Source organism: Mauremys mutica, chromosome 4, assembly GCF_020497125.1.
Source record: "Mauremys mutica isolate MM-2020 ecotype Southern chromosome 4, ASM2049712v1, whole genome shotgun sequence".
NCBI classification, from domain to species: Eukaryota; Metazoa; Chordata; order Testudines; family Geoemydidae; genus Mauremys; species Mauremys mutica.
In genome coordinates, this window is record NC_059075.1 from 57920492 (window position 1) to 57942832 (window position 22341).

The window sequence follows — 22341 nt, forward strand, 5'->3', positions numbered from 1 at the left end:
TCCCTGACTGCCCTGGCTCCGCACTGCTCCCAGAAGCCGTGGCAGGTCCCCTCTCCGGCTCCTAGGCATGGAGGAGGGAAGGAGCTAAGGCCTCTGCGAGCTGCCCCTGCCCCAAGTGACAGTTCCACAGCTCCCATTGTCCGGGAACCACAGCCAATGGGAGCTGCAAGGATGGCGCCTGTGGACGGGTCAATGCACGGAGCCCCCTAGGGGCTGGACATGCCAGCCGCTTCCAGCAGCTGCCTGAGGTAAGCATTGCCTGGAGCCTGCACCCCAACCTCCTGCCCCAGCCCAGAGCCCCCTCCTGTACCCCACACTCCTCATCCCTGGCCCCACCCCAGAGCCAGAACCCCCAGCTGGAGCCCTTACCCCCCTTCATCCCAGCCCCCTCCCGCATCCTGAAACTCTCATGTCTGGCCCCATCCCTGAGCCCCCTCTTGCACCCCAAACCCCTCATCACCAGAGCCCGCACCCCCAGCTGGAGCCCTCACCCCTCCTGCACCCCAACCCCCTGTCCCAGCCTGGTGAAAATGAGCGAGTGAGCGAGGGTGGGAGAGAGCAAGCAATGGAGGGACGGGGGATGGCGTGAGCTGGGGCGGGGCCTTGAGGGAGGGGCAGAGTGTTTGGTTTTCTGCAATCAGAAAGTTGGCAACCCTAGCTGGGATACATATAGAGAACTAGGAAAAGCTGAGCAAACAGTCCAGGACAAGAAACTAAGGGGGCGAAGTGTGTGAGGGCTGATATTGGATGAGACGCCCAGGGAGGAAGACTGGAACCGAGGGCCTGTCTGGTAGGGATCGGTGGGCAGAAGACTGGAGAAAAGGGATGGGGGTGGGGGGAATAAACAGATCTGACGAGGAAATGGGAGGGAAGGGACAGGGACTATGAGTGGAGGAAGGGAGAGAAGACCGGAACTGGGGCAAGAAGCCCAAGGAGTGGAGTCTGGGACTGGCTAGGTGAAGAGATAAGATTGAAATGAGGAGTCTGGAATAGGGAATAACTGAGACAAGGACAGATTTGGTAGGAACAGGGCAGAAGGGTTCTGGCTTGGTAGGAACAAGACAGAAGGGTCGGTGCCCAAAGAACTCCTGGTCCAGAGCCTAGAATGGAACCCAATATTCCTGAGTCTCATCATTCTTCTATTAGCAAATATTTGTGAAATCCACTGGCAAAGTATGTGTCTCCCCCTCTTCTAGAACTGGTCTACATAGAGGGTGACAACCCACTATTGCTATCAGTTACTCCATTAGCTCAAGAGATCTAATGGTAGAGGCCTGTGTGGTGGATTTAACAACCCTGATGATGACCCATGTGGGTGTCAACATGATACCACATGATAGAACTGAAAGTATGGGTATTTTACACACAAAAACACATTAAAAGAACGTTAAGGTTGCAAAGTTGAACACTCACAAAAGTTAAGAAAAGCCAGAATTAAGGTTGCCTGTGCAACCTGATTTTGGTCTTCCTGTCTGTTTTTAATCATTTTTCCCCACAGGTCCCCTGCCTCATTCAGTGCACAGATGGATGGTGTTTGAGGATGAATCAGGATTGTGTAGTGAAGGAAGTTGTCGTCTGTGGAATCACTACCTACTTTGTGGTAGAAGTGGGAAGGTGTATACTATTTGTATGACTGGGACAGGTGAGTCTAGGCCTGCCCAAAACTAAAAGCTCACCCCCTCAACTAAGGAAGAGGAAACACTAAGCCCAGGCTACACTTGAATATTTGGGACAACCAAGGAGAAAATAAGGTCCAAGATGGGCCTGAACCCCCCTTTGGCCTTCGGGATAAGGAAATTGCGGGAGTAGTACCCCTCGCCTTTGAACTCCCCCGGTACTGCTTCCACCACTCCTAGGCCCAGGAGCCGCCCCACCTCCTGCTCAAGCAGAGCCTTGTGTGAGGGGTTCCCCAGAGGGACGGGGGTGGGGGGTTGTTGGGCGGGGAGGAAGTAAACTGGAGAGTGTAGCTCCAGGAGATGGTGTTGAGGACCTAATGGCCACAACCACTCTGGAAGGAAAACAGGCAACCGATTGGAGAAGGGAAGCTTTATTGAGGGATTATTGGATCCCTGATGAGAACTGGCAGGGTGCCCCTGCGTGTCCCGTCAAAACCGCCTTTTCCCTGCTTGCTTGCCCTTGGAGGACCCAGGCCAGGGGGCAGGCCGAGACTACCTCTGTGGGTGCCTCTTATAGTCCTGCAACTTCTTATAAGCGGTCTTGTATTTTGAATAGGTGGCCTGAGTGGGAGTCTGCTGTGGCTTGAACTTAGGTTTAGCCAGAGCTGGAACATAGAGACAGAGTCTGGAGAGTCGTGCAGGAGTCTTTCAGGCCATGCAGCTTTGTATCCATTTATTCCGCAAACAGAGCTTTGACGTCAAACAGGAGGCCCTGCAGGGAGGTCTGCGCCTCGCTGAACAGCCCAGAAAGCAGAAGCCATGATGCCCTTCTCATGGACACCATGGACCACGCAGCCATGTCCACTGCATCCGAAGCTGCCTGCAGGGTTGCCCTGTCAGCCACTGTGCTCTCCTCTACCAGCGCTTTGAACTCCTTCCTGTTGCGCTCCTGGAGGGAGTCCTCGAACTTGGGCAGGGAGCCCCAAGACTGAACTCATACCAGCCCAGGAGACCCTGGTGGTTCACCACCCATAACTAGAAGTTCGAAGATGAATAATCTTCTTCCAAATAAGTCCAGGCTCCTTGAATCTTTATTTTTCAGAATAGGGGCTGGTTGGCCCTGCCATTCCCTGTGGTTGACCGACTCGACCACCAGGGAGTTAGGAGCAGAGTGGGTGTATAAGTATTCGTGCGGGTACAAAATACTTGCCTTCCGCTCTCTTAGAGATGGGGGCCAATGAGGCCAGGGTTTGCCACAGGGCATTTGAAATTTTTGCCACCCTTTCGTGGAAAGGCAAGGCCACCCTGCCCGGTGCAGAGGAGGATAGTGCATTAAACAGGGAGTCTGAGGGCTCCTCCATCTCCTCTGCTTGGAGGTGGAGGCTTGATGCTACCCTTTTTAAGGGTTCTTGGTGGGCCATAAAGGCCTCCTGCGGGCCGTAATCGCCTGATCTGGGGAGGGTGAGGAGGCTGGCACAGTACTTTGTGTGTCCATTGACACCAGAGGGTCCACCACCTGGTCGGTCACTGGACACAGTGTAGAGGATGTACATCCCACCAACTCCTTCCTCGGAGGTCTGGAGAGGAAGGCCGAACGGGAACGATGTCGACATTCGTGCCATGACAGGCTGCGATAGCCCCTCTGAGACGAGAAACTTTGGCATTGTCTGCCTTGATCCCGTTGGTGTTTGCTCCTCAAGGCGGAGCGGTGCCAAGAGTCTCGGTCAGATGGAATCCAACCAGACAGTCTGGTGGGTGTCAAGGGCGATCCATGTGGACTTTTCCCTGAACGGTCCCTCGACTGAGACTGGTACCGAGCCAGGGGTGACTGCAGAGATCCCAGCAACAGCTTGCCTCTGGAGCGCAGGGCTGACATCGGTGGTTCTCCTGGTACCGGCATGGCCATAACATCCTGGGCCACCTGCAGGGCCTCCAGTGTGGAGGACATCCGGACATCGGGGAGGCCTGCTCCGAATGGGCCAGGCTACTCCACTCGACTTAAGTCGGAGGCCAAGAGGCTGGTGGGGATCGAGGACTGCCCAACGTGAGTCTAGCCTCTGTCCCGGGTTTACTCCGGTGCCGCGGTGAAGAAGGCCTCTTCCTAGCCTTCTTGGCATGCCCCAGGGACAGGGAGCAGTACCGACTAGTCGATGGCGCTGAAGGTTTGCCGCGGACCACACCAACTGTGGACCGACCAACTCAGAGAGGCACACTGGAGCTAGGGTCAGCGCTGACTCCATCAGAATAGCCCGGATCCTAATGTCTCTCTCTCTTGCTCTGAGGCTTAAATGACTTGCAAATCTTGCAGCGATCGCTGAGATGGGTTTCCCCCAAACAACACAAACAGTCCACGTGCGGATCACTCACTAGCATAGATTGCCTACAAGTGTCGCACGACTTAAAACCCAGGGCACAGGGCATGCCCCGGCCCAGACACTAGCTAAACTAAACTAACTAAACAACTAACTAACTACAGTTACCATACACTGAACGAACAAGCAGTTTTGGGGACGAGCTACAGCAAAGCTGGAGCAGAGCAGTTCCGAAGCACCTTCACTGGCAGCAAGAAGGAACTGAGTGTGGTGGGAGGGCGCAATGCCCCTTATACCACGCCAGGGAGGCGCCACTCCAGAGGTCGCTAGGGCGCTCCCCTATAGGTACTGCTAGGGGGAAAACTTCTGGCACCGGTGCTCATGGTGAGCATGCACCCCTATTGTGGAATACACATGAGCAATCACTCGAAGAAGAAATAAAATTTATCTTTGTAAAGCATCTCAATACTACAGCAATGGAAAAGCCCATGAGAAAATTAGTAATTTTGCATTCAGAACATGGTTCGAATAGTACACAGTAAATAAGGCCTAAAATCATATGTTGCATAAAGAGTAAGAAACAAAATATTCATACATTCCAAGGCCAGAAGGCAACATTGTGATCATCTAGTCTGACCTCTTCTATAACACAGACCACAGAACTCCCAACATATTTTGTAGTACATATATTTTAGAACAACATCCAACCTTAAGTTAAAAGTTGCCAGTGATGGAGAATCCACCACAATCCTTGAAGATAAGATGTTTCAATGAATAATTACCCTCAATGTTAGAAATGTACATCTTATACTGCATAGCTGCTCATTCAGCAGCAGAATCCTGTGCACTGAATGAGGGAGGGGTTCTTGTGGTCACGTAATTAAACACTGTAGATATGCATTACGATACAAGAGGGTCAAATTAAGGTTGCACACATAAATTTAATTCTGGCATCTCCCTAACTTTTGAATGCTTGACTTTGCAAACTTAGTGTTCCTTTAACATTGTTTGTGTCTGTGCACATAATTATTATAAATATCCTAAGAAATAACTAGCAAATGTTTAAAATTCAACTCCATATTTGTGACTCCGAAAATGTTCAAGGACAGTTCCCCAACTATCTTAAGGAAAACACAAAATCTCCGAGTCTAAGAATCCCATCTTGCTGCTCGGGCAGGTCACATGCAGAGCTGCAGAAATCAAACAAACATTTAAGAATTCTCATTTCTGCACCCTCGGTACCACAACTTAGAATGAACAGATTTTGAATTCAAATCCACCAGTTTCCCATCCATGAGTACTCTAGATCCAGAACAGCTGTTCCCTAGTTATTTTCCACAACAGCACATGGACTCCATTTATTGATAACCTGAGAAACTAATTTCTCTTATGGTCAATTTGGAGTTTGAAGTCACAATCAGATGATGTTTGTTGGTAGAATGAAGAGGTAAAACTACAACACAAACTGAACAACACAAGAAGTTGAAATCACCATGCTAAACCTCTCCTCTCTTCCTGAAACATGGAAATGGAACGTTAATAATTGTCTGAAGAGACTGCAAAGACAGCATTAGAATGTGGCCAGAGTAATCTAAGTGGATGGATTTTAATCTTGCAGTTCATTTTTTCTTTTTGCAACCTTTATCACCAAAATAACCCAAACAACCAAATCATGCTGCTGCTTTGACTGCCCCTCAGTAGAAGCAGAGAAAAAACACAACAGGGTGCAGCAAGAGAGAAAAACATATCAAAAGGAATACAGAATAATCGGTGTTGCTGCCAGAATAAAAATCCATCAACAACAATCCATCAACAATTGGTGTTGCTCTAACAACAATACATGCTGTCTGCACTGGGGGACTAAGTGCATTACTACTGTACTTAGCTTGTAACAAAGTTTTTAACCATGCTACTCAAAATACATAATAAAAACAAAGCTGTATTTGTGAGGTCTATTTTGATGAGAAGATATGAAGTAAAAGCATTAGGATCCAGTTTGGAATTACAGAAACATTTTACATTTACAAAAATCCTCTGAATAATAATTCTTCTGTATTACCTGTTTAGGGCCTACGCTTCCTGTGTCCCATTCTTTTTCTTCGGCAAATCGGAACTGTGTAAAAGAATCTCCTGTAGAAGGGAAGTAAAATGCAACTTTAATTTTAAACAAAGCAACAGGCATCCTCCAAAGCTCCCACACAATAAAAGTAAACTCATTAAGTCCAGATGAATAAAAACCTGCAATGTCTACATATATACACATTAATTTTTTTATATCACTTTAATTTAGGCCTCTTTAAGAAAGCATATCTAAGCTAAGACCCACAATGTGCTAAAATTTGCTCTGGTCTGCAAAAGAGTTACAAGACCGATATAAATATTTGAATCTACACACAGATAAGTCAGTAGATGACATCCTTTAGCTTAACAATGAAATAGAGCTTTAGAAGAAACTTTTCAATGCCAGAGTACGGTAGTAAAGAGAAAACAAGTCTTCATGCTTGTAGTGGGGCGGACTGCCCCACTCCCTGTGAGAGTGGGCTGCGGCAGGCCAGGGCGCCTGCGCAGACAGGGAGCCAATCAAAGAAGGGCTTATTGAGAGCCAATTAGGGCCCAGTTTGGAGACAGCCAATCAGGGCCAGTCTCAGACATATACAAAGGCTGCTCAGGAAGGGAGCAGTCAGTCTGTCCCAGGCCTTTGAGAGGGGAAGGTCAGTCTCCAAGGGTGGAGACTAGCACCACGGACAGCGCAGTGCTGGCCAGGCTTGGGGAGGCTAGAGAGCTTGAGCCCATAGCCTGCCAGGCTGCAGGCCCTGAAAGGAAGGGCCTAGCGGGTGCAAGGGGCCGTAGGGGAAGCGGCCCAGGGAAACAGACAGATGAGGGGAGAGAAGGAGGACAGCGAGGCTGCCGCCAGAGGGTCCCTGGGCCGGGACCCAGAGTAGAGGGCGGGCCTGGGTCCCCCCCTTCACCCCTTGCAGTACACCCAGCCATTGGCTGTAGGAAGCGGCCATTATACGACGTCAGATCCCTGACAAGAGGGATTGGACTCCGAGGGCAGTTGAACATGGTGGCTGGGGTCTAGGACTGCTGATCACCGACCCCTGGAAGGGGGTGCAGATGGACTAAGGGGCCCTGCCGGAGGGCAGTGGCCTTGAAGAGGACACCGCCAAGCAGGCAGCAACGCGGGTCCAGAGACAGCAACAGAGGGCAGAATGACGGATGGGACACCACCAGGAGGGGGCGTTCCACTGGGCAGAGCTAATTCCCGGAGTCACCAGCAGGAGAGGCCAGGTGGTGAGTCCCACCCCGTTACAACGCTATATAATAGTAACTCCTAAATGCTCAAAATTTAGAAAGCAAATAAGAACCCCAAACTTATTTTTAAAAAATTGCACAATTTTAAAGCAAATCTCATGATTTTTTTGAATGCTTGTGATTGGCGATGTTCAATTAAGCCACTTGTGAAAGTTGATTTTCTGCTGAAAAAGGAAATAATTAAACCAAGCGATTCTCTCTCTTTCATATTTTGACAATTGTGAGGATGACGTGAATGAGGCCAACCAACAATTCTGTGACACCACCTACTACAAAGAACTTTTTACCACAATTCACCCACAAATTTAAGGCTAGCATCAAATCCTTCCCAACAACACCAAGAGAAACTCCACAACCTCATCCCCAAGGAACCCATCCCAAGAACCTCCCACATGCTTCCAAAGATACACAAACAAGGGAACCCTGGCAGACCCATCATATATGATCACAGCACTCTTACTGAATGTCTGGACTCATAGAAACCATCCTCAAACTACTCACCACACTAAGTGCCAGTTTCCTCCATGACACAACAGACTTCCTCCAGAAATTCCACAACTTTAACAACGTCCCTTAGAACACCATCCTTGCCACTATCAATGTCACTTCCCTACATACCAAAATCCCCCACGATGATGGTATTGTTGCCTGCCTCATATTTCTACCAGACAATGGACAACACTCAGATATCCACCCCAAACACATCACCAAACTCATCCATTTTATCCTCACCCATAATAACTTTACATTCAACAACAAAATACTTTGTCCAAACAATGGGAACAACCATGGGTACTAGGATGGCTCCCCAATATGCCAACCTCTTTATAGGCAACCTCAAGGAAGAAATTCTGGACAAATGTATCACAAAACCAATGACATACCTGAGATACATCAATGATATTTTCATCCTCTGGACAGATGACCTAAACTCCCTCAGACTTCTACCACAACGTCAACAACCACTACCATTCCAACAAACTCCCTCTAGAATTCTCCCATTCCAGTATCAATTTCCTGGACACCATGATCAGCTTCAATGATGGAACCCTACAGGCAACTATATTCAAGAAACCCATGGATCAACACGCTTATCTTCACAGATCCAGTAACTACCCCAAAAACACCAATAAATCTATCATCTATAGCTAGGCAATCAGATACTATAGAATATGCTCTGAGGAGAAAGTCAGGGATAAACGCCTCAACATACTTAAAACTACCTTCACCAAACAATGGCCTTCCACCAGAAAAGTAGATCGCATCATGGAACAAGCATCCCAAATAACACGAGAAAACCTGCTTCAAATCAGGGGGGAAAAAACAACCCTCTGACTGCACACTCCTAGTTGTCACCAACCACTCCACAATAGAACCCATAGAGGGTACTGTTAAACAACTACAACCTATATTTGAGGGGGACCACATCCTGAAAGAAATCTTTCCCAAACCCACTCTTCTGGCCTTCAAACAACCCCCAAACCTCACCACGCTCATCATCAGAAGTAAGATTCCCACAGACCAGCCACCAATGTGATGATGTTGCCATAGCAACAGGTCTAAAACCTGCAGACATATTGCCACTACTACAATGATCAATGCTCCCCACAGCACACATTTCAAGATCCATATGTCCTACAGATGCCTATCACAACATGTGGTGTACCTTATCTAGTGTACTAAGTGCCCCAATAACAACTATGTAGGTGAAAAGAGATGATCAGTATGCTTTTAAAGAAACTCACACAGAAAAATGATACAAGACAAAAATGTCATATCACACATAGGCAAACACTTTTCACAAAAGCATCATTCCACATCAAACCTTTCAGTCCTCATTGTCAAAGGAAACTTGCACAACACCTTCAAAAGATGAGCCTGGGAACTTAAATTCATAGTTTTGTTAGACACTAAAAATCATGGACTCAATAAAGACACTGGATTTACGGCTCATTACAACAATTCATAACCCACTAACCCTCCTTTGTCCTACAACTGCAGCAGGGTTAACTGCCCAGTTCACCTTGAATGGTCTCTTACAAAATATTAACTTCTGATGCAAAACAATCTGTTCCACCTTGTATTTAGCTGTGACATACTGAGGGCTGGTCTACACTGAAAAGTTTCATCAGGATGGCCATGTCTCTCAGGGGTGTGAAAAATCCACATCCCTGAGAGACGCAGTTAAGCCAACCTAACCCTCAGTGTAGACAGTGCTAGGATGATGGAAGAATTCTTCCGTCAACCTAGCCACCCCCTCTCAGGGAGGTGGATTATCTACAGTGATGAAAGAACCTTTCTTGTCACTGTAGTAAGTGTCCAGACTGAAGCGCTACAGTGGCACAGCTGCGCTACTCGAGCATTTTAAGCATAGACTTAGCCTGAGTACCTTTCCCAGCCCTGAAGAGCCCTATGTAAGCTCAACAGCTTGTCTCTTTCATCAAAGGAAGTTGGTCCAATAAAGGCCACCTTGTATCTCTATGACACCATAACCATTCATGACTGGTCCTCCTCAGAAACACCGAAGATCCTTTGCATCATTTCCCATGATTCATCACAAGGAAGCAAGAGCTTCCACAGCTCTTCAAAGAAGTTACACCAGTGGCACCAGGATCTATGGGGTGCCTTACACTTCTGAGAATGGTTGGTTGCAAAGCAGCTGAACAAATCCACTAAACAGGAAACTCCTCTGGGATCAGGAGCTGACTTGCGAGTCCCCACTCCCAAACAACTGTTGCCAATTGTTTCTGGGGGTCACAGAGACCCAGAGGCTGAGAATTGCTGAATTAAACTATAGATGAAATATACCATTTAACTGGGCTTTTTAAATACAGTGACAAAGCATGCCTTTCAGATGGAAAAGCAATAACTACAATTCACAGAAGCACATTTAATGCAAATTAGGTTAATGAGAATGTTGGTCTACCCAATTATCTTTTCAAAAATTCCTTTAGCCTGAAAATAACTTCCTTTTACACTATGAATACTAATAAAACATCATACAATAACTCTGAGCTCCTTTCAAATACAAAAGCGTATTTATGATAGATTACAATTCTTACAAAGTACTATTTATATTTCAAAACAACAGTTTACAAATATACTTAAACATATTTAATTGAATATGAAACATTAACTTTGTCATCTTTTACAATAAGTTTTAATAGTAATTATGGCACAAACTGCAATTTTAAAATGAAATGACAGGACCTCTAAAACAGAGCAGATTTTTCTATCACTAAAAATGCCATTTATCCAATTAAAGAGATGATTTAAACAGAATGCATGTTTTATACCCAAATTAAACTGCACAGTATTAGCCTGCTGATTTTTTTCATATGAATAACACACTAATTTGCAACGTCTAACAGAAAATTGTCAATATTCTTTGAAATGTTTTTAAAATGTCAAATAATAATACATAATGCCTAAAGTTCAAAAGGTGAATCTCTAAACTGGAGGAAAGAACTGACAAATGTTGTTAACAATGATTTGATGCTCAATATTGTATACCATTTGTCTTTTGTCTGAAATATTTCATATACTGCTTCATTAAAAACAAGAGAGATAAAAGGTTACAGATATTTGTATATGTGCAAATATGTATCTTTAGCACTTCATGTATCTGAATACATTTATATTATTAGAAAAATCCACAATACAATGTAATCCCTATAGAACTATCACATGACTGTGCCCAAAGGTATTATTAGCGTAACAAGCAAAAGGTAAAATGAACTTCCTTGCCCATAATTTTATCTTCTCCAAAGTGGGTACCCACTGCTCCATCAGTCCCTTACTGGGTTCTCCTTCTTTAATCACTCATATATTGGGAATGGAATTCAAGGTTCCCCCTTTGATTTTTTTTTTTTTAAATCAAGCTGCTTGTCTGCAGCTCCTGCTGGTACTCTAGAGGAAATACAGTAACTTTCAGACCGCAGGCATACTGCCAAAGCTCATGAGACTCAGAGAGCTAAGCCATATTAGAAAAATTAATATTGAAATTTAAGGGATCTCCAGCAGGAGCTGAAGACCCTCTTGACTGGTGGAACTAGAAAAATGCCCCCTATATACTATACTGTTCAAAGCTGACAATGAGTAATTTATTGAGTCAGGCTAGAGTATTGCTGAGGACAGACCTGGCCAAGAACCAGGTAATCTGAGCTTCCTCTTAGAATCCCCTCTGAATTCTTTGGACCTTTGGTAACTGAGGATGTAAGCAGAGATTACACAGGTCATAATTTCTCATAAGACAAAGGAGGAAGATTCAAAGCCCCTTTTTAGTGAGTTCTTACTCTTCTGGCTCACAAAATCCCCGAGTGCCTCTGCTCAATCCACTGAGATCAAAATTTGCCTTTGTTGTAGACTGAGGAGAATTTGACTGATTGGTTCAACAGCTGTTGGGGTAACATCTAAGCCAACTAACTGCTAGTGGACCTCTTCCTCTATAGACTGGACTATTCAGAGTCCACAACCTTTTCCTAAGATTCTGATAACAGAACAATCCATTTGCTCTTCTTATTCCACTTCACTTTAACAGGGGCTTAAAGTTGGAGGGAGCTGGATGAAAAGGTCTTACTTTTAAGGTGGAATAAATCAAGTCTTGCAGCCTCTTAACTTTTTCTTGTAGGCACTGGCAACCCGAATCACTGAATTTATCTGATGCTGATCAGGAGAGCTCATTTTCCATGAATGGCTTAAGTGACCACTTGAGAAACTGACCAACTCTCCCAAGAATGAAGATCACTAAAGTCTCTTTTTCCTAGAGGTTCTTCCCTTTTGGAGGTCAGATTTCGGCTGGGAAGAGACAGGAGAAAACAAGCTTTTAAGATTTAATTCAAGGGAATGCAAGACCACTGATACCCATGAGATCTGAGCTAGTTTGTGTGGATCCAGACAGCAGGAGAGAGAGCAGTGTCTGGGGTCTTCCATGAAGATTCAAGACCCAATGATATTTTCCATGAGGAAATGGAGGAGAGGTCCTCCTCAAAATCTTTTAGTTTTAGGTAGAAAATCAAGGCTTGTGAGGTGGGTAGAATTAAGAACTGCCCATAAGGTATAAAGCAGTAAACCCATCAATATGTGATGGGTGGAGCAGCAGTTACCCACATGGAGAAGGAAAGGGGCAAAGCAGAGGTGGGGGAGAAAGAACCTGTACCTGTAAGTTCCATGGCTAGTCACAAATATAAAGACATTCTGAAAACATCATGGTAACTGCAAAAACAAAAATCAAGTGCTTTGTGATGTCACCAAAATCCTGAGATGTGTGTTATTATTTCTTCTTATTTTTCCTACATTGTGCTTTATGAGCCAGTGTATCCACAGTTATCATTTACATACAAACATGCCAATAATTAAAATACTGTAAAAAGTGTCTTAGATTTTCCTTAATTTATATTTTATTCTTCTAAAAAGTTATTTGTACATCTAAATTGATAATAGACATGTGATGATGGCAAATCCATGAGATACTTCAAATAATAAAGTTCTAAGATTTTTATTTTACCTCTGATAATATAGAACACTAAATGTCCAAATGCAAAGCTTTACCCAAAATAAGGGGCTATGATGGAATGAACAAGTTTTGAAAGTCATGAAGCATATAGGGAAAGCAGCCAAGGAGAGTTAAAGACTGGAACAAATGTAAGAGAAATAACAACAGAACAGAATAAAGGGGGGGGGAGTGGAAATAGTATGGTAATACTAGAAAGGAAAAACCAAGGAAGTCAGCTGGAGACTAGAAAGAATGAAATACTATGCATGAGAAGGCTGACTGGTGAAAAAAATCATTATAGAATAAATGTTACAAAGCGATTCCTTCAGTTTCACAAAAGAAATCACTGTTATCTCCACAGACATTCTTAACACCTCCTTAATGAAAGTGTGCGCACAATGGTGGTTTCAATTAACTTCAACTGCAGCCCTTCAGAAAATCCTCCATGAGGTCAGTGAATTTCTCAGGGTACAGAAATGTAATGTACAACAATTTATTAATGAAGTTGCACAGCTTTAGTTCCCTTCCCACTAACTTGCTTACAAACAACTACCTCTGCTATCAGTAAGAAATGGAGGAGCCCATGGGCCCTCAGGATCCAAAAGATAAACACAAACTTATTTAAAGGCATTAGCAAGAAAACAAAAATTACAGAGCAGCCCAATGTATATGATTTATATATTTGTAAATTGACCAGTCAATGAAAAACATTTCCTTATATTTTTCCACAAGCAATGAGTCAATCCCGCCATAATTTTGGACAATTTCTTAGCAACTCTGTCAGCAAATATCACCAACTTCTACTTTTTAAATGTCTACTTTTTAAATTTTGTTTAAATTTCAATGTAGCCTACACTCTCACTAATGCAATCTTTCACTTTGACTAAGTCTTTCATTAAGACTGCAAATTTCTTCTACCAGTGTGATTGTGTGACTTGCCACCAGTATAGCAATACATTGAGTAAATACAGATATTTACCAAGTGAAACTACATGCAGCAAAATCAAGGAGTCTCTAGGGGTGTATCTACACAGCAATAAAAAAAGACCCATGGCAACAAGTGTCAGAGCCAGGGTCAACTAGCACGTTCTGCGGGGCTAAAACTAACAGTGTCAAAATTTGTGCTTGGGCTTGAGCCCAGGCTCCAAAACCCAGTGGGGAGGGAGGGTCTCAGAGCCTGGGCTGGAGCCCAAATGTCTACACTGCTACTTTAAACTCTGCAGAGGAAGCCCCATGAGCCCAAGTCAGCTGACCCTGGCTCAGAGACTCACTGCCACAGGTTTTTTTTTTGTTTTCTTTTTGCACTGTCTAGACATACCCTAAGAGATCTGAATCTATTAATTTTAATCAGATATTATTAAGATCAGTACATAGCAATTATCCTACAAAGTCAATATGTTATCAAGGACCCGACAGCTATTTCTAAATAACATGCCACCATAACTAATATGTTTTAAACAACCTATATTGTCCCTGGCTCTGTCATTCACTAGCAGGTTTGCAAATAATATAATACAAATCTGTTTCAGAATATTTATGCAACGGCTTGACATAAGATTTCAAAAAATACCAGCAGCCAATGTGCCTCTCTGAACAACTGTTTTAGCTGATTAGTTTGAAAAATTAGTTTGATTAGTTATTTAGAGACAGAAACTAAAAGAAAATTTATTGCAAAATTACATTATGGAATTAAATGTTTAGAATAAAATTAGCTCCATCTTAAACAAGACAAGATGAAGCTTGCTATTGTACATGGATATGAAGGCTATTATATCAGGTACTTTTCTGGAATTAATTAAATATTTTGAGTGTTTATATGCACATAAAAGTGGGGGATGTATTTCCCTACAATCAGTGAAACTGGAATGTCTTAATGCATCACAGACTTTGATACTGGCAAACCTGAAATAGTTCTTAGGTCCCATCTACACTACAAATGTAACTATCAATGATCCTTACAGTCTACACTACAAACTAGAAAGTACATTTGTAACCAAATTATGGGACAACTGTGCTGGAAGCAGATTCCCTGATATTACTGCATGGTGCTAGCAACATCAAGAAGTATCACACACACACTCCAGAATCACACACACACTTTAAATCTGATCAATTTTCAATATCAGAAATAGAAACCTAGTTAATTTTAGAAGATTTTCTTCAGAATCTAAAATATAAGAATAAAAGCCTTTAAAAATATGATAATAATTCAAACAGACATTTAAAAATCTCAAATTTTCATGCCAACAAGACAGTAAATCTAGCACCATTAACAGTGCTTCAAAATACTGTGCAATTAAATTTCCATGGCATATTTTCTAACTCATTTCTTCCAGTAGTAAGTGATCTTTCTAGGTTTTCCCCCTCAAAGCTGTACATCAGTTGCCCAGGTTAACAAAATGAAAGCTAAAAACATGCCCACCAGTATTTTTAAATTTCTGGCTGGCTATGTACAGTCGTATGTATATAAGAGCCATCAAGGACGTTGAGGAAGACTACAATATCTTTAACAATTTGCTTTGTCGTCTACAGCTGGGCCCTCATTGTTTACTTGGCCCACTGAGAGAGAAAAAGAGGAAGAAAGTACTATACCACATGCCTCCTCCCTCTGCCATTTTTAGGTACTGCATGCACCAGTTTTATTGATAAACAAAAATTAATAAATAAGGAACCTTTTTGTATAAAATAAGCTCTATATTCTATTTTAATTAGTTTACCCCAGACAAGGTGGGGAAGGGGGGGGGGGGAAGGAAGGACATATGTTGCATAACTATAATTTCCTCTGTACCTAAACCCTCTTATAAGTCAATAAGGCAAGTTTCACATTTATATATTGCTTATAGCAAAAAAGAAAATGCCTGTAATGGAAAACAAAATCAGACTAAGCTATGCTATGGTATCAGAGGGGTAGCCGTGTTAGTCTGGATCTGTAAAAGCAGCAGAGTCCTGTGACACCTTATAGACTAACAGACGTATTGGAGCATGAGCTTTCGTGGGTGAAAACCCTCTTCGTCGGATGCATGTATTCACCCACAAAAGCTCATGCTTCAATACGTCTGTTAGTCTATAAGGTGCCACAGGACTCTTTGCTGCTTATGCTATGGTAGGTTGCATAAACAACCTCCAGCAGACTGTCTTCCCCATGTGTTACTGCCTTTTTTCATGGTGGATAATTGTATAGCTGAAACATAATATTTACATGATTAAGTTTGATTATATGTTTCTTTAGTACAGAGTTTCTTAGCTGCAACATGAATACACAGTATTGGAACAATCTGTATTGAACAAAATAAACATATATTCAAAACTTCACACAAAACCATATAGCTATTCATATGGAGCTACCCTTCCAAGGACAGGAAGTTGAATTCTTCTCTAATATTTACTTCTTTCCTGAACAAATAATAAAATGGAATTTCAGTGTCAAGTTATTGATTTCTCTGTCAATTACATTTAAATGTTTGGTTAAGTTAAAGCTAGTCACCTTCAACATTAGCTTTTTTCCTTAAGAAAAGCCTTATGGCACTGTTCAGCATTGTGAATTTTTTCAAGGTTACTAGTTTCTGACTTTTTATTTATTTATTTTTAAATATAAATATAACCAGCTTGCTGGTCAAGTTAACCAAAATATAATAAAAAAGACTGCATTGGTGCTGCGCATGCTCACCAGGAGTGCTTGTGTCGATACAAAGTGCAGTGCACACCATTGCGTCTGCTGCAATGACTTCTGGGAACTTTTCACAACATGTTGTGGGACAGAAATGATTTGTCCAGTAATCTCTGGGAACCAGGGGACAAGTTCCCAGCATGCAACTTTCTCTGTCCCATAATGCAATCCATAGCCTATAAATCTGTGCCTTTTAAAAAAATATCATAAACCAACACAGGACTTTTTGGTGTCTGCCATCTCTGACAGAATCATTGAACCCGAGCTCAGCACTATTCTAATGAACGTTGCTAATGCAGGATGCAGGATTCTCCTATATTTGCAGACCCACAGGAAGTACTGGAACAATGGGGTACATAATGATTTATTGGAAGACAGTTTGCTGAGGGAAACAGTGAGAAACAATTCAAGGTTGTTGGTGAAGTTCATGGAGCAGATGCAGAGGATGCAGCGCTATTTCTGGGCCCAAGAAACGAGCACTGGTGGGATCGCAACATAATGCAGGCTTGGCATGAAGAGCAGTGGCTGCAGAACTTTCAAATGCAAATGTCCACATTTTGGATTTGGGGGCTGAGCTCAATTCAGCTCTCCAAAATGCAGGGACACCAGAATGAGAGCTGCATTGACAGTGGAGAAGCAAGTGGCGATCACACTCGAGAAGTCTGCAATGTCGGACTGATACCAATCAGTGCAAAATCATTTTGGAGTAGGAAAATCCAAGCTGGGGCCATTGTCATGCAAGTGAGTAGGTCCATTAATCGTCTCCTGCTATGCAGAACTCTGACTGTGGGCAATGTGCAAGACATAGTGGATGGAGTTGCAGCAATGGGGGTCCCGGAACTGTGGTGGAGTAATAGACTGCATGCATAACCCTATTTTGGCACCAGCCAACCTTGCCACAGAGAACATCAATGGAAGAGGCTACTTTTCTATGATTATAGAAGTGTTGGAGGATTACTGCAGACACTCCAAAGGTATCAGTGCAGGCTGGTTAAGGAAGGTGCATGACACTCCCACCTTTAAGAACAATGGACTGTTCAGAAAGCTGCAAGCAGGGACATTCTTTCCCAACCAGCAGATTACCGCTGGCAATATTGAAATGCCAACAATGATTCTGGGGGACCCAGTCTACCTATTGCTTCCCTGGCTATGAAGTGGTACTCTTGACACTTTGACAAGGAAAGATTCAACTTCTAGCTCAGCAGGTGCAGAATGACAGCTGAATGTACTTTTAGTAGGTTAAAGGGATGTTGGTGGTCTTACCTCACAAGATTAGATCTCACTCAGAAAAATATTCCAGTGTTAATATCTGCCTGCTGTATAGTGTGCATAATATCTGTAAAGCAAAAAGGGAAAAGCTGCCACCAGGGTGGAGGGCAGAGGTAGAGTGGCTGACAGCTCACTTTGAACAGTAGGGCACAAAGGCTCAACATGGTGGGAAGCTTTGAAAGAGTACTTCAATGGTCAGCCACAGCACTGTTCTGTGTTGGAGGTTCTCTGGGCCTGGAAATTTGGGTGCTGCTAGGAGTTGCGTAGGTCTTGCTGTACATTTGTAAATGTGACTATGTGTCTTCTTGAACCTATGAATTACGTGGTGCTTGCTGTACAAGTGCTGTATGCCTTGAGTGATGCTGTGCATTCTACAATCAGTGTTGTGAACTAATAAAGATAATTTTATTCTCCAAAAATTGAAATTTGTGTGGCAAAACCAGGCAAATAACAATGTGCAAAAAACAACAGGTAATGCAATACAAACTTTTAATATACATTAACGGAAAAGGAACTTTAAAACTGGAAAGGCAGTGAACATTTCAGTGCACAAACGTAGTGAGTTGTGGCTGCACATATACAAATCATGGTTCTCACAGGTCAGCATATGTGAAATTGTGGTCTTCCTTGCTGTTCCCTAGCATAGAGTGGTAAAGATAAGGATGCAGACCATGATGCCACATGGTATGTTGGGGAGTGTAGGAAGCTGCTACTATAGAGTTCTCTGAGGACTTCAAAGGGTCAGGAGACCGGGATTTTTGGACCTGTAGGTCAACTAAGGCCTGAAGTATTTGGGTCTGTTACCTGAGAAGACCAATTACATACTAGTGCATCTCCCTCTCCTTTTCTTGCTGCAATTCCTGGTCCTTTCTCCTGTCCTTTTTCCTGTCTGCATGCTGTCAGACACATTGGCCCGCCAGGCCCTTAGTTCACGGTCCAGTGCAGCAATGGCTTGCAGGATCTCACTGAATACATCCTCTTTTTTCTCTTCCTCATCCAGGTCAGGCATTCTACAGGTGTGGAGGGAGCATCCGTCAAAGATGCAATGGCAGAAGCTGCCAGTAAAAACAGACAGATGTATCACTGGATTTACAATCACAAAAGAAAGGGAAAGAAAAGTTTCAAATCTCCCTTCTCTTATTCACATAAACACTTTTAGTAAGACATGCTTATTGGCACTTCAGCTTTGCAGCACCTCTGCACAGCACCACTCCTCAGCCATGGTGAGTATGGCCTGCCGGGGGAAAGGGCGGGGCAGGATTTTCAGTTGCATGAAGAAATAACAAATTTCAGTCCCTATTCCATGAGTACGAGTACAGGATAGGCCAATGACACTGAATATTGGCACTGTTTTCCACAGGCGATGGTGGTTTTAGTGGATATTTCACTCTAGAGGGTAACAAAGGCATAGAAAGCACAGCTGCTACTGGAGTCCTAATGCTGGCTGGGCCCATATGCCACTAGCCTATTTATTGCAATGGTGCCAACTGACTCATCACAGAGGGCAGTGGGAAAATGTCTTACCGCAGAGGAAGAAATGAGGCAGCCATCCCTAGAAACCTTCGGGAGAGGATTGAAAAGTTTATACCTGTGTCTTCTTGAAGTGGGGATGGACAATTTAAACACTGTAAGGAAAAATGCATGTGCACCCTTATCTCAAGTCCCTTCCCCTTCATTGGGCTCATCTGTGCTCGACTGGCAAAACTGGCTAGACTATGACCGAATCTCAAACAGGTCATAGATCACAACATGGCTGGAGCCTCCATCCATATCTCCCACCTCTTGCTTCTCCTCCTCATTGTTCATGATAAAGGTCTCTGTCTTAGGCTCTTCCAAGGTGTTCACGGCGGTCTGCAGGGTGCTGGTGAGGTCTATGCTAAGTATGGCATGCAGCTCATTGTAAAAGCAGCAGCTCTGCAGCTCAGTACCAGCTCTATTGATGGCCTCTTCTGGTCTTGTGGTATGCCAGGTGAAGTTCCTTTGCTTTCATGCAGCACTGATACTGATCCCTGTTGTAAACCTTTGCCTGCATCCCCCGTGCAATCTGTTCACAGATGTTCACATTTCTACAGATGTTCCATACCTATGCTTGCACAGCCTCTTCCCTCTACTGGCCCAGGACTCCCAACACCTCTTCTACTCCAGGCAGGAATGTATCTAGTGAGTGGAGCAGGCATTGTCAGTTGGGCAGTTGCATACAACAAGGGACAGCCACTAGGTGCGCTTGCCAAGGTAGGCAATCACGAAAAGGCATTTCAAAACACCCGGCTGTTTTAAAAGGGGAGAAGAGAAGAGTGGCCTCAAGTCTCTGTGACCCCTTGGCAGTGAAGTTTAAAATAGTGATGAGAGTGGTCACTGTCGCAGGGACTGGGACATTGTGGGACAGCTGCTGGAGGACTGTGAGGGTTGATATAGGTCATGCAGGTTTCATGCAGGTTTCATGCTAGCCATGTTAGTCTGTATCAGCAAAAACAAGGAGTCCTTGTGGCATCTTAAAGACTAACAAATTTATTTGGGCATAAGCTTTCATGGGCTAAAACCCACTTATCAGATGCATAGCGTGCAAAATACAGTAGGAAGATATATATACACACCGTACATGAAAAGATGGGTGTTGCCTTTCCAAGTGGGGGGTCAGTTCTAATGAGACAATTCAATTAAAGTGGGCTATTATCAACTTTTGTAGTGGTAATCAGGGTGGCCCATTTCAAACAGTTGACAAGAAGGTGCGAGTAACAGTAGGGGAAATTAGCATGCGGAAATTAGTTTTTAGTTTTTGTAGTGACCCATCCACTCCCAGTCTTTATTCAGCCCTAATTTGATGGTGTCCAGTTTGCAAATTAATTCCAGTTCTGCAGTTTCTCACTGGAGTCTGTTTTTGAACGTTTTTTGTTGAAGAACTGCCACTTTTAAGTCTGTTATTGAGTGTCCAGGGAGGTTAAAGTGTTCTCCAACTGGTTTTTGAATGTTATAATTCTTGACGTCTGCTTTGTGTCCATTTATTCTTTTGCATAGAGACTGTCCGGTTTGGCCAATGTACATGGCAGAGGGGCACTGCTGGCACACAATGGCATATATCACATTGGTAGATGTGCAGGTGAACGAGCCCCTGATGGTGTGGCTGATGTGGTTAGGTCCTATGATTGTGTCCCTTGAATAGATATGTGGACAGAGTTGGCAACACGGTTTGTTGCAGTGTCTACACTACCTAGTGTTGACCCTGGCTCCACACTGTTCGGAGAGCTGGTTTTACTGAAGCACTGGAACAGGGCAGGTAAGCCAGCTGGAGGCAAATTTGAGTGTAAACACATGTACAAATAGGTCAACACAAGATTACTTTCATTGATCTAAATTTGTAGTGTGGACCAGGCCACAATCTAACAATTGTTTTTCAAAATTGTTTAAACATGGTTCCTTCCCATCCACACTGGCTAGTGCAGTGCTGTTTAAACAATGTCAGGCAGAAGCAAATATAGTTTGAGACATAGTCTGCACAGAGCTTAAACTGACTAATTTAAATCATTCTCAGAAACTGTTCCGATGCAAACTTACTGTGGAAAGGGCTTTAGAGGCTGCATTACGAACATGTCAGCAATTAACATCTCTCTTGCCAATCTACACAAGAAAAATTACCCTACAACAGATGTCAGAAAGGGGTACAGGCAAACAAATGGTGACATGGTCTAAATTGCAAATGTGCCCAAAGATAAACCATATTGAGCACCATTTTAAACATTGTGCTTAACCCTCCTATCCCAGTAAATTAAGCTTACATTCATTCCGTCAGATTTCCACTAAAACAAACACTTTTACGCTGCAGCCTATCAAATTTAATCCTCTACCTTCCAATCTAGCATAACTAATGCTTATTGGGAAATAAGAAACACAAAATGGACATAATTTTTTTTTCCTGTTTGTTCTCTAACAACGCTAAGTACTTGGGACAGGTATCTTACCTCTTCCATGTTCTTTGCAGCAAACACACACTTTTTTTTTCTCCCCAAAATAATCATTAATAAACCTGCTAGCATTTAAATTGCACATCTTGGCACTGAAATTAATATCATGGACTTGTCTCCACCTGACTTTTTCCTGAAAGTTTTCCACCATTGCTACCATAGGTGCAGCTCCATCAATCATAACAATAAGATATGTAGATAGGCCACCATTATATTTACCTCCATTATTGCCTAAACTTGCTCACGATAGTTTTTAGGGTGTATGTTGCTGGATTTTGAAAACATGAACTGGACTCGGAAGTGACTGCTAAATGGACATTCAGAATTCTTCATACAAAATAGCTGAACTAACTTTCTTGCCACCTTTTTGCAATACAATAATAGTAAAACCTAGTTTTTATATAGTGCTTATCAGTAGATCTCAATGACATCAGAACTTTCACATGAAACCTTTTCCTTTACCATACAAATATAAAAATACAGTATATTCATCTAGGTCTAAAGAAATGTGCAGTTCAAGTAATTTAAAACTGAATAATGGCAATGACTTTCATTCAATATATTTATATTGGCAGTGTGAGTAGGTAAGTTAATCCTTTATTATTTTAAGGGTTAGCTAAATCCTCCCCTTTCTTAAAAAAGACTGAAGTTTTTATAGCTTTCAAGCCAATGTTTTAAAAGTATTCCTAGAGCAAAACAGTTCTGCAAA

The 22341-nt window shown here is 43.2% G+C and overlaps 1 protein-coding gene across 1 annotated transcript in view; it reads right to left on the reverse strand.

The window, feature by feature from the left end:
• Positions 1-22341, reverse strand: part of AVEN (apoptosis and caspase activation inhibitor) — a 201043-nt gene that overhangs the window by 13716 nt on the left and 164986 nt on the right. The window contains exon 3 of the mRNA XM_045013233.1: positions 5988-6058. Within this exon, the coding sequence (XP_044869168.1) occupies positions 5988-6058 (71 nt within the window). The remainder of the gene's footprint in view (positions 1-5987; positions 6059-22341) is intronic.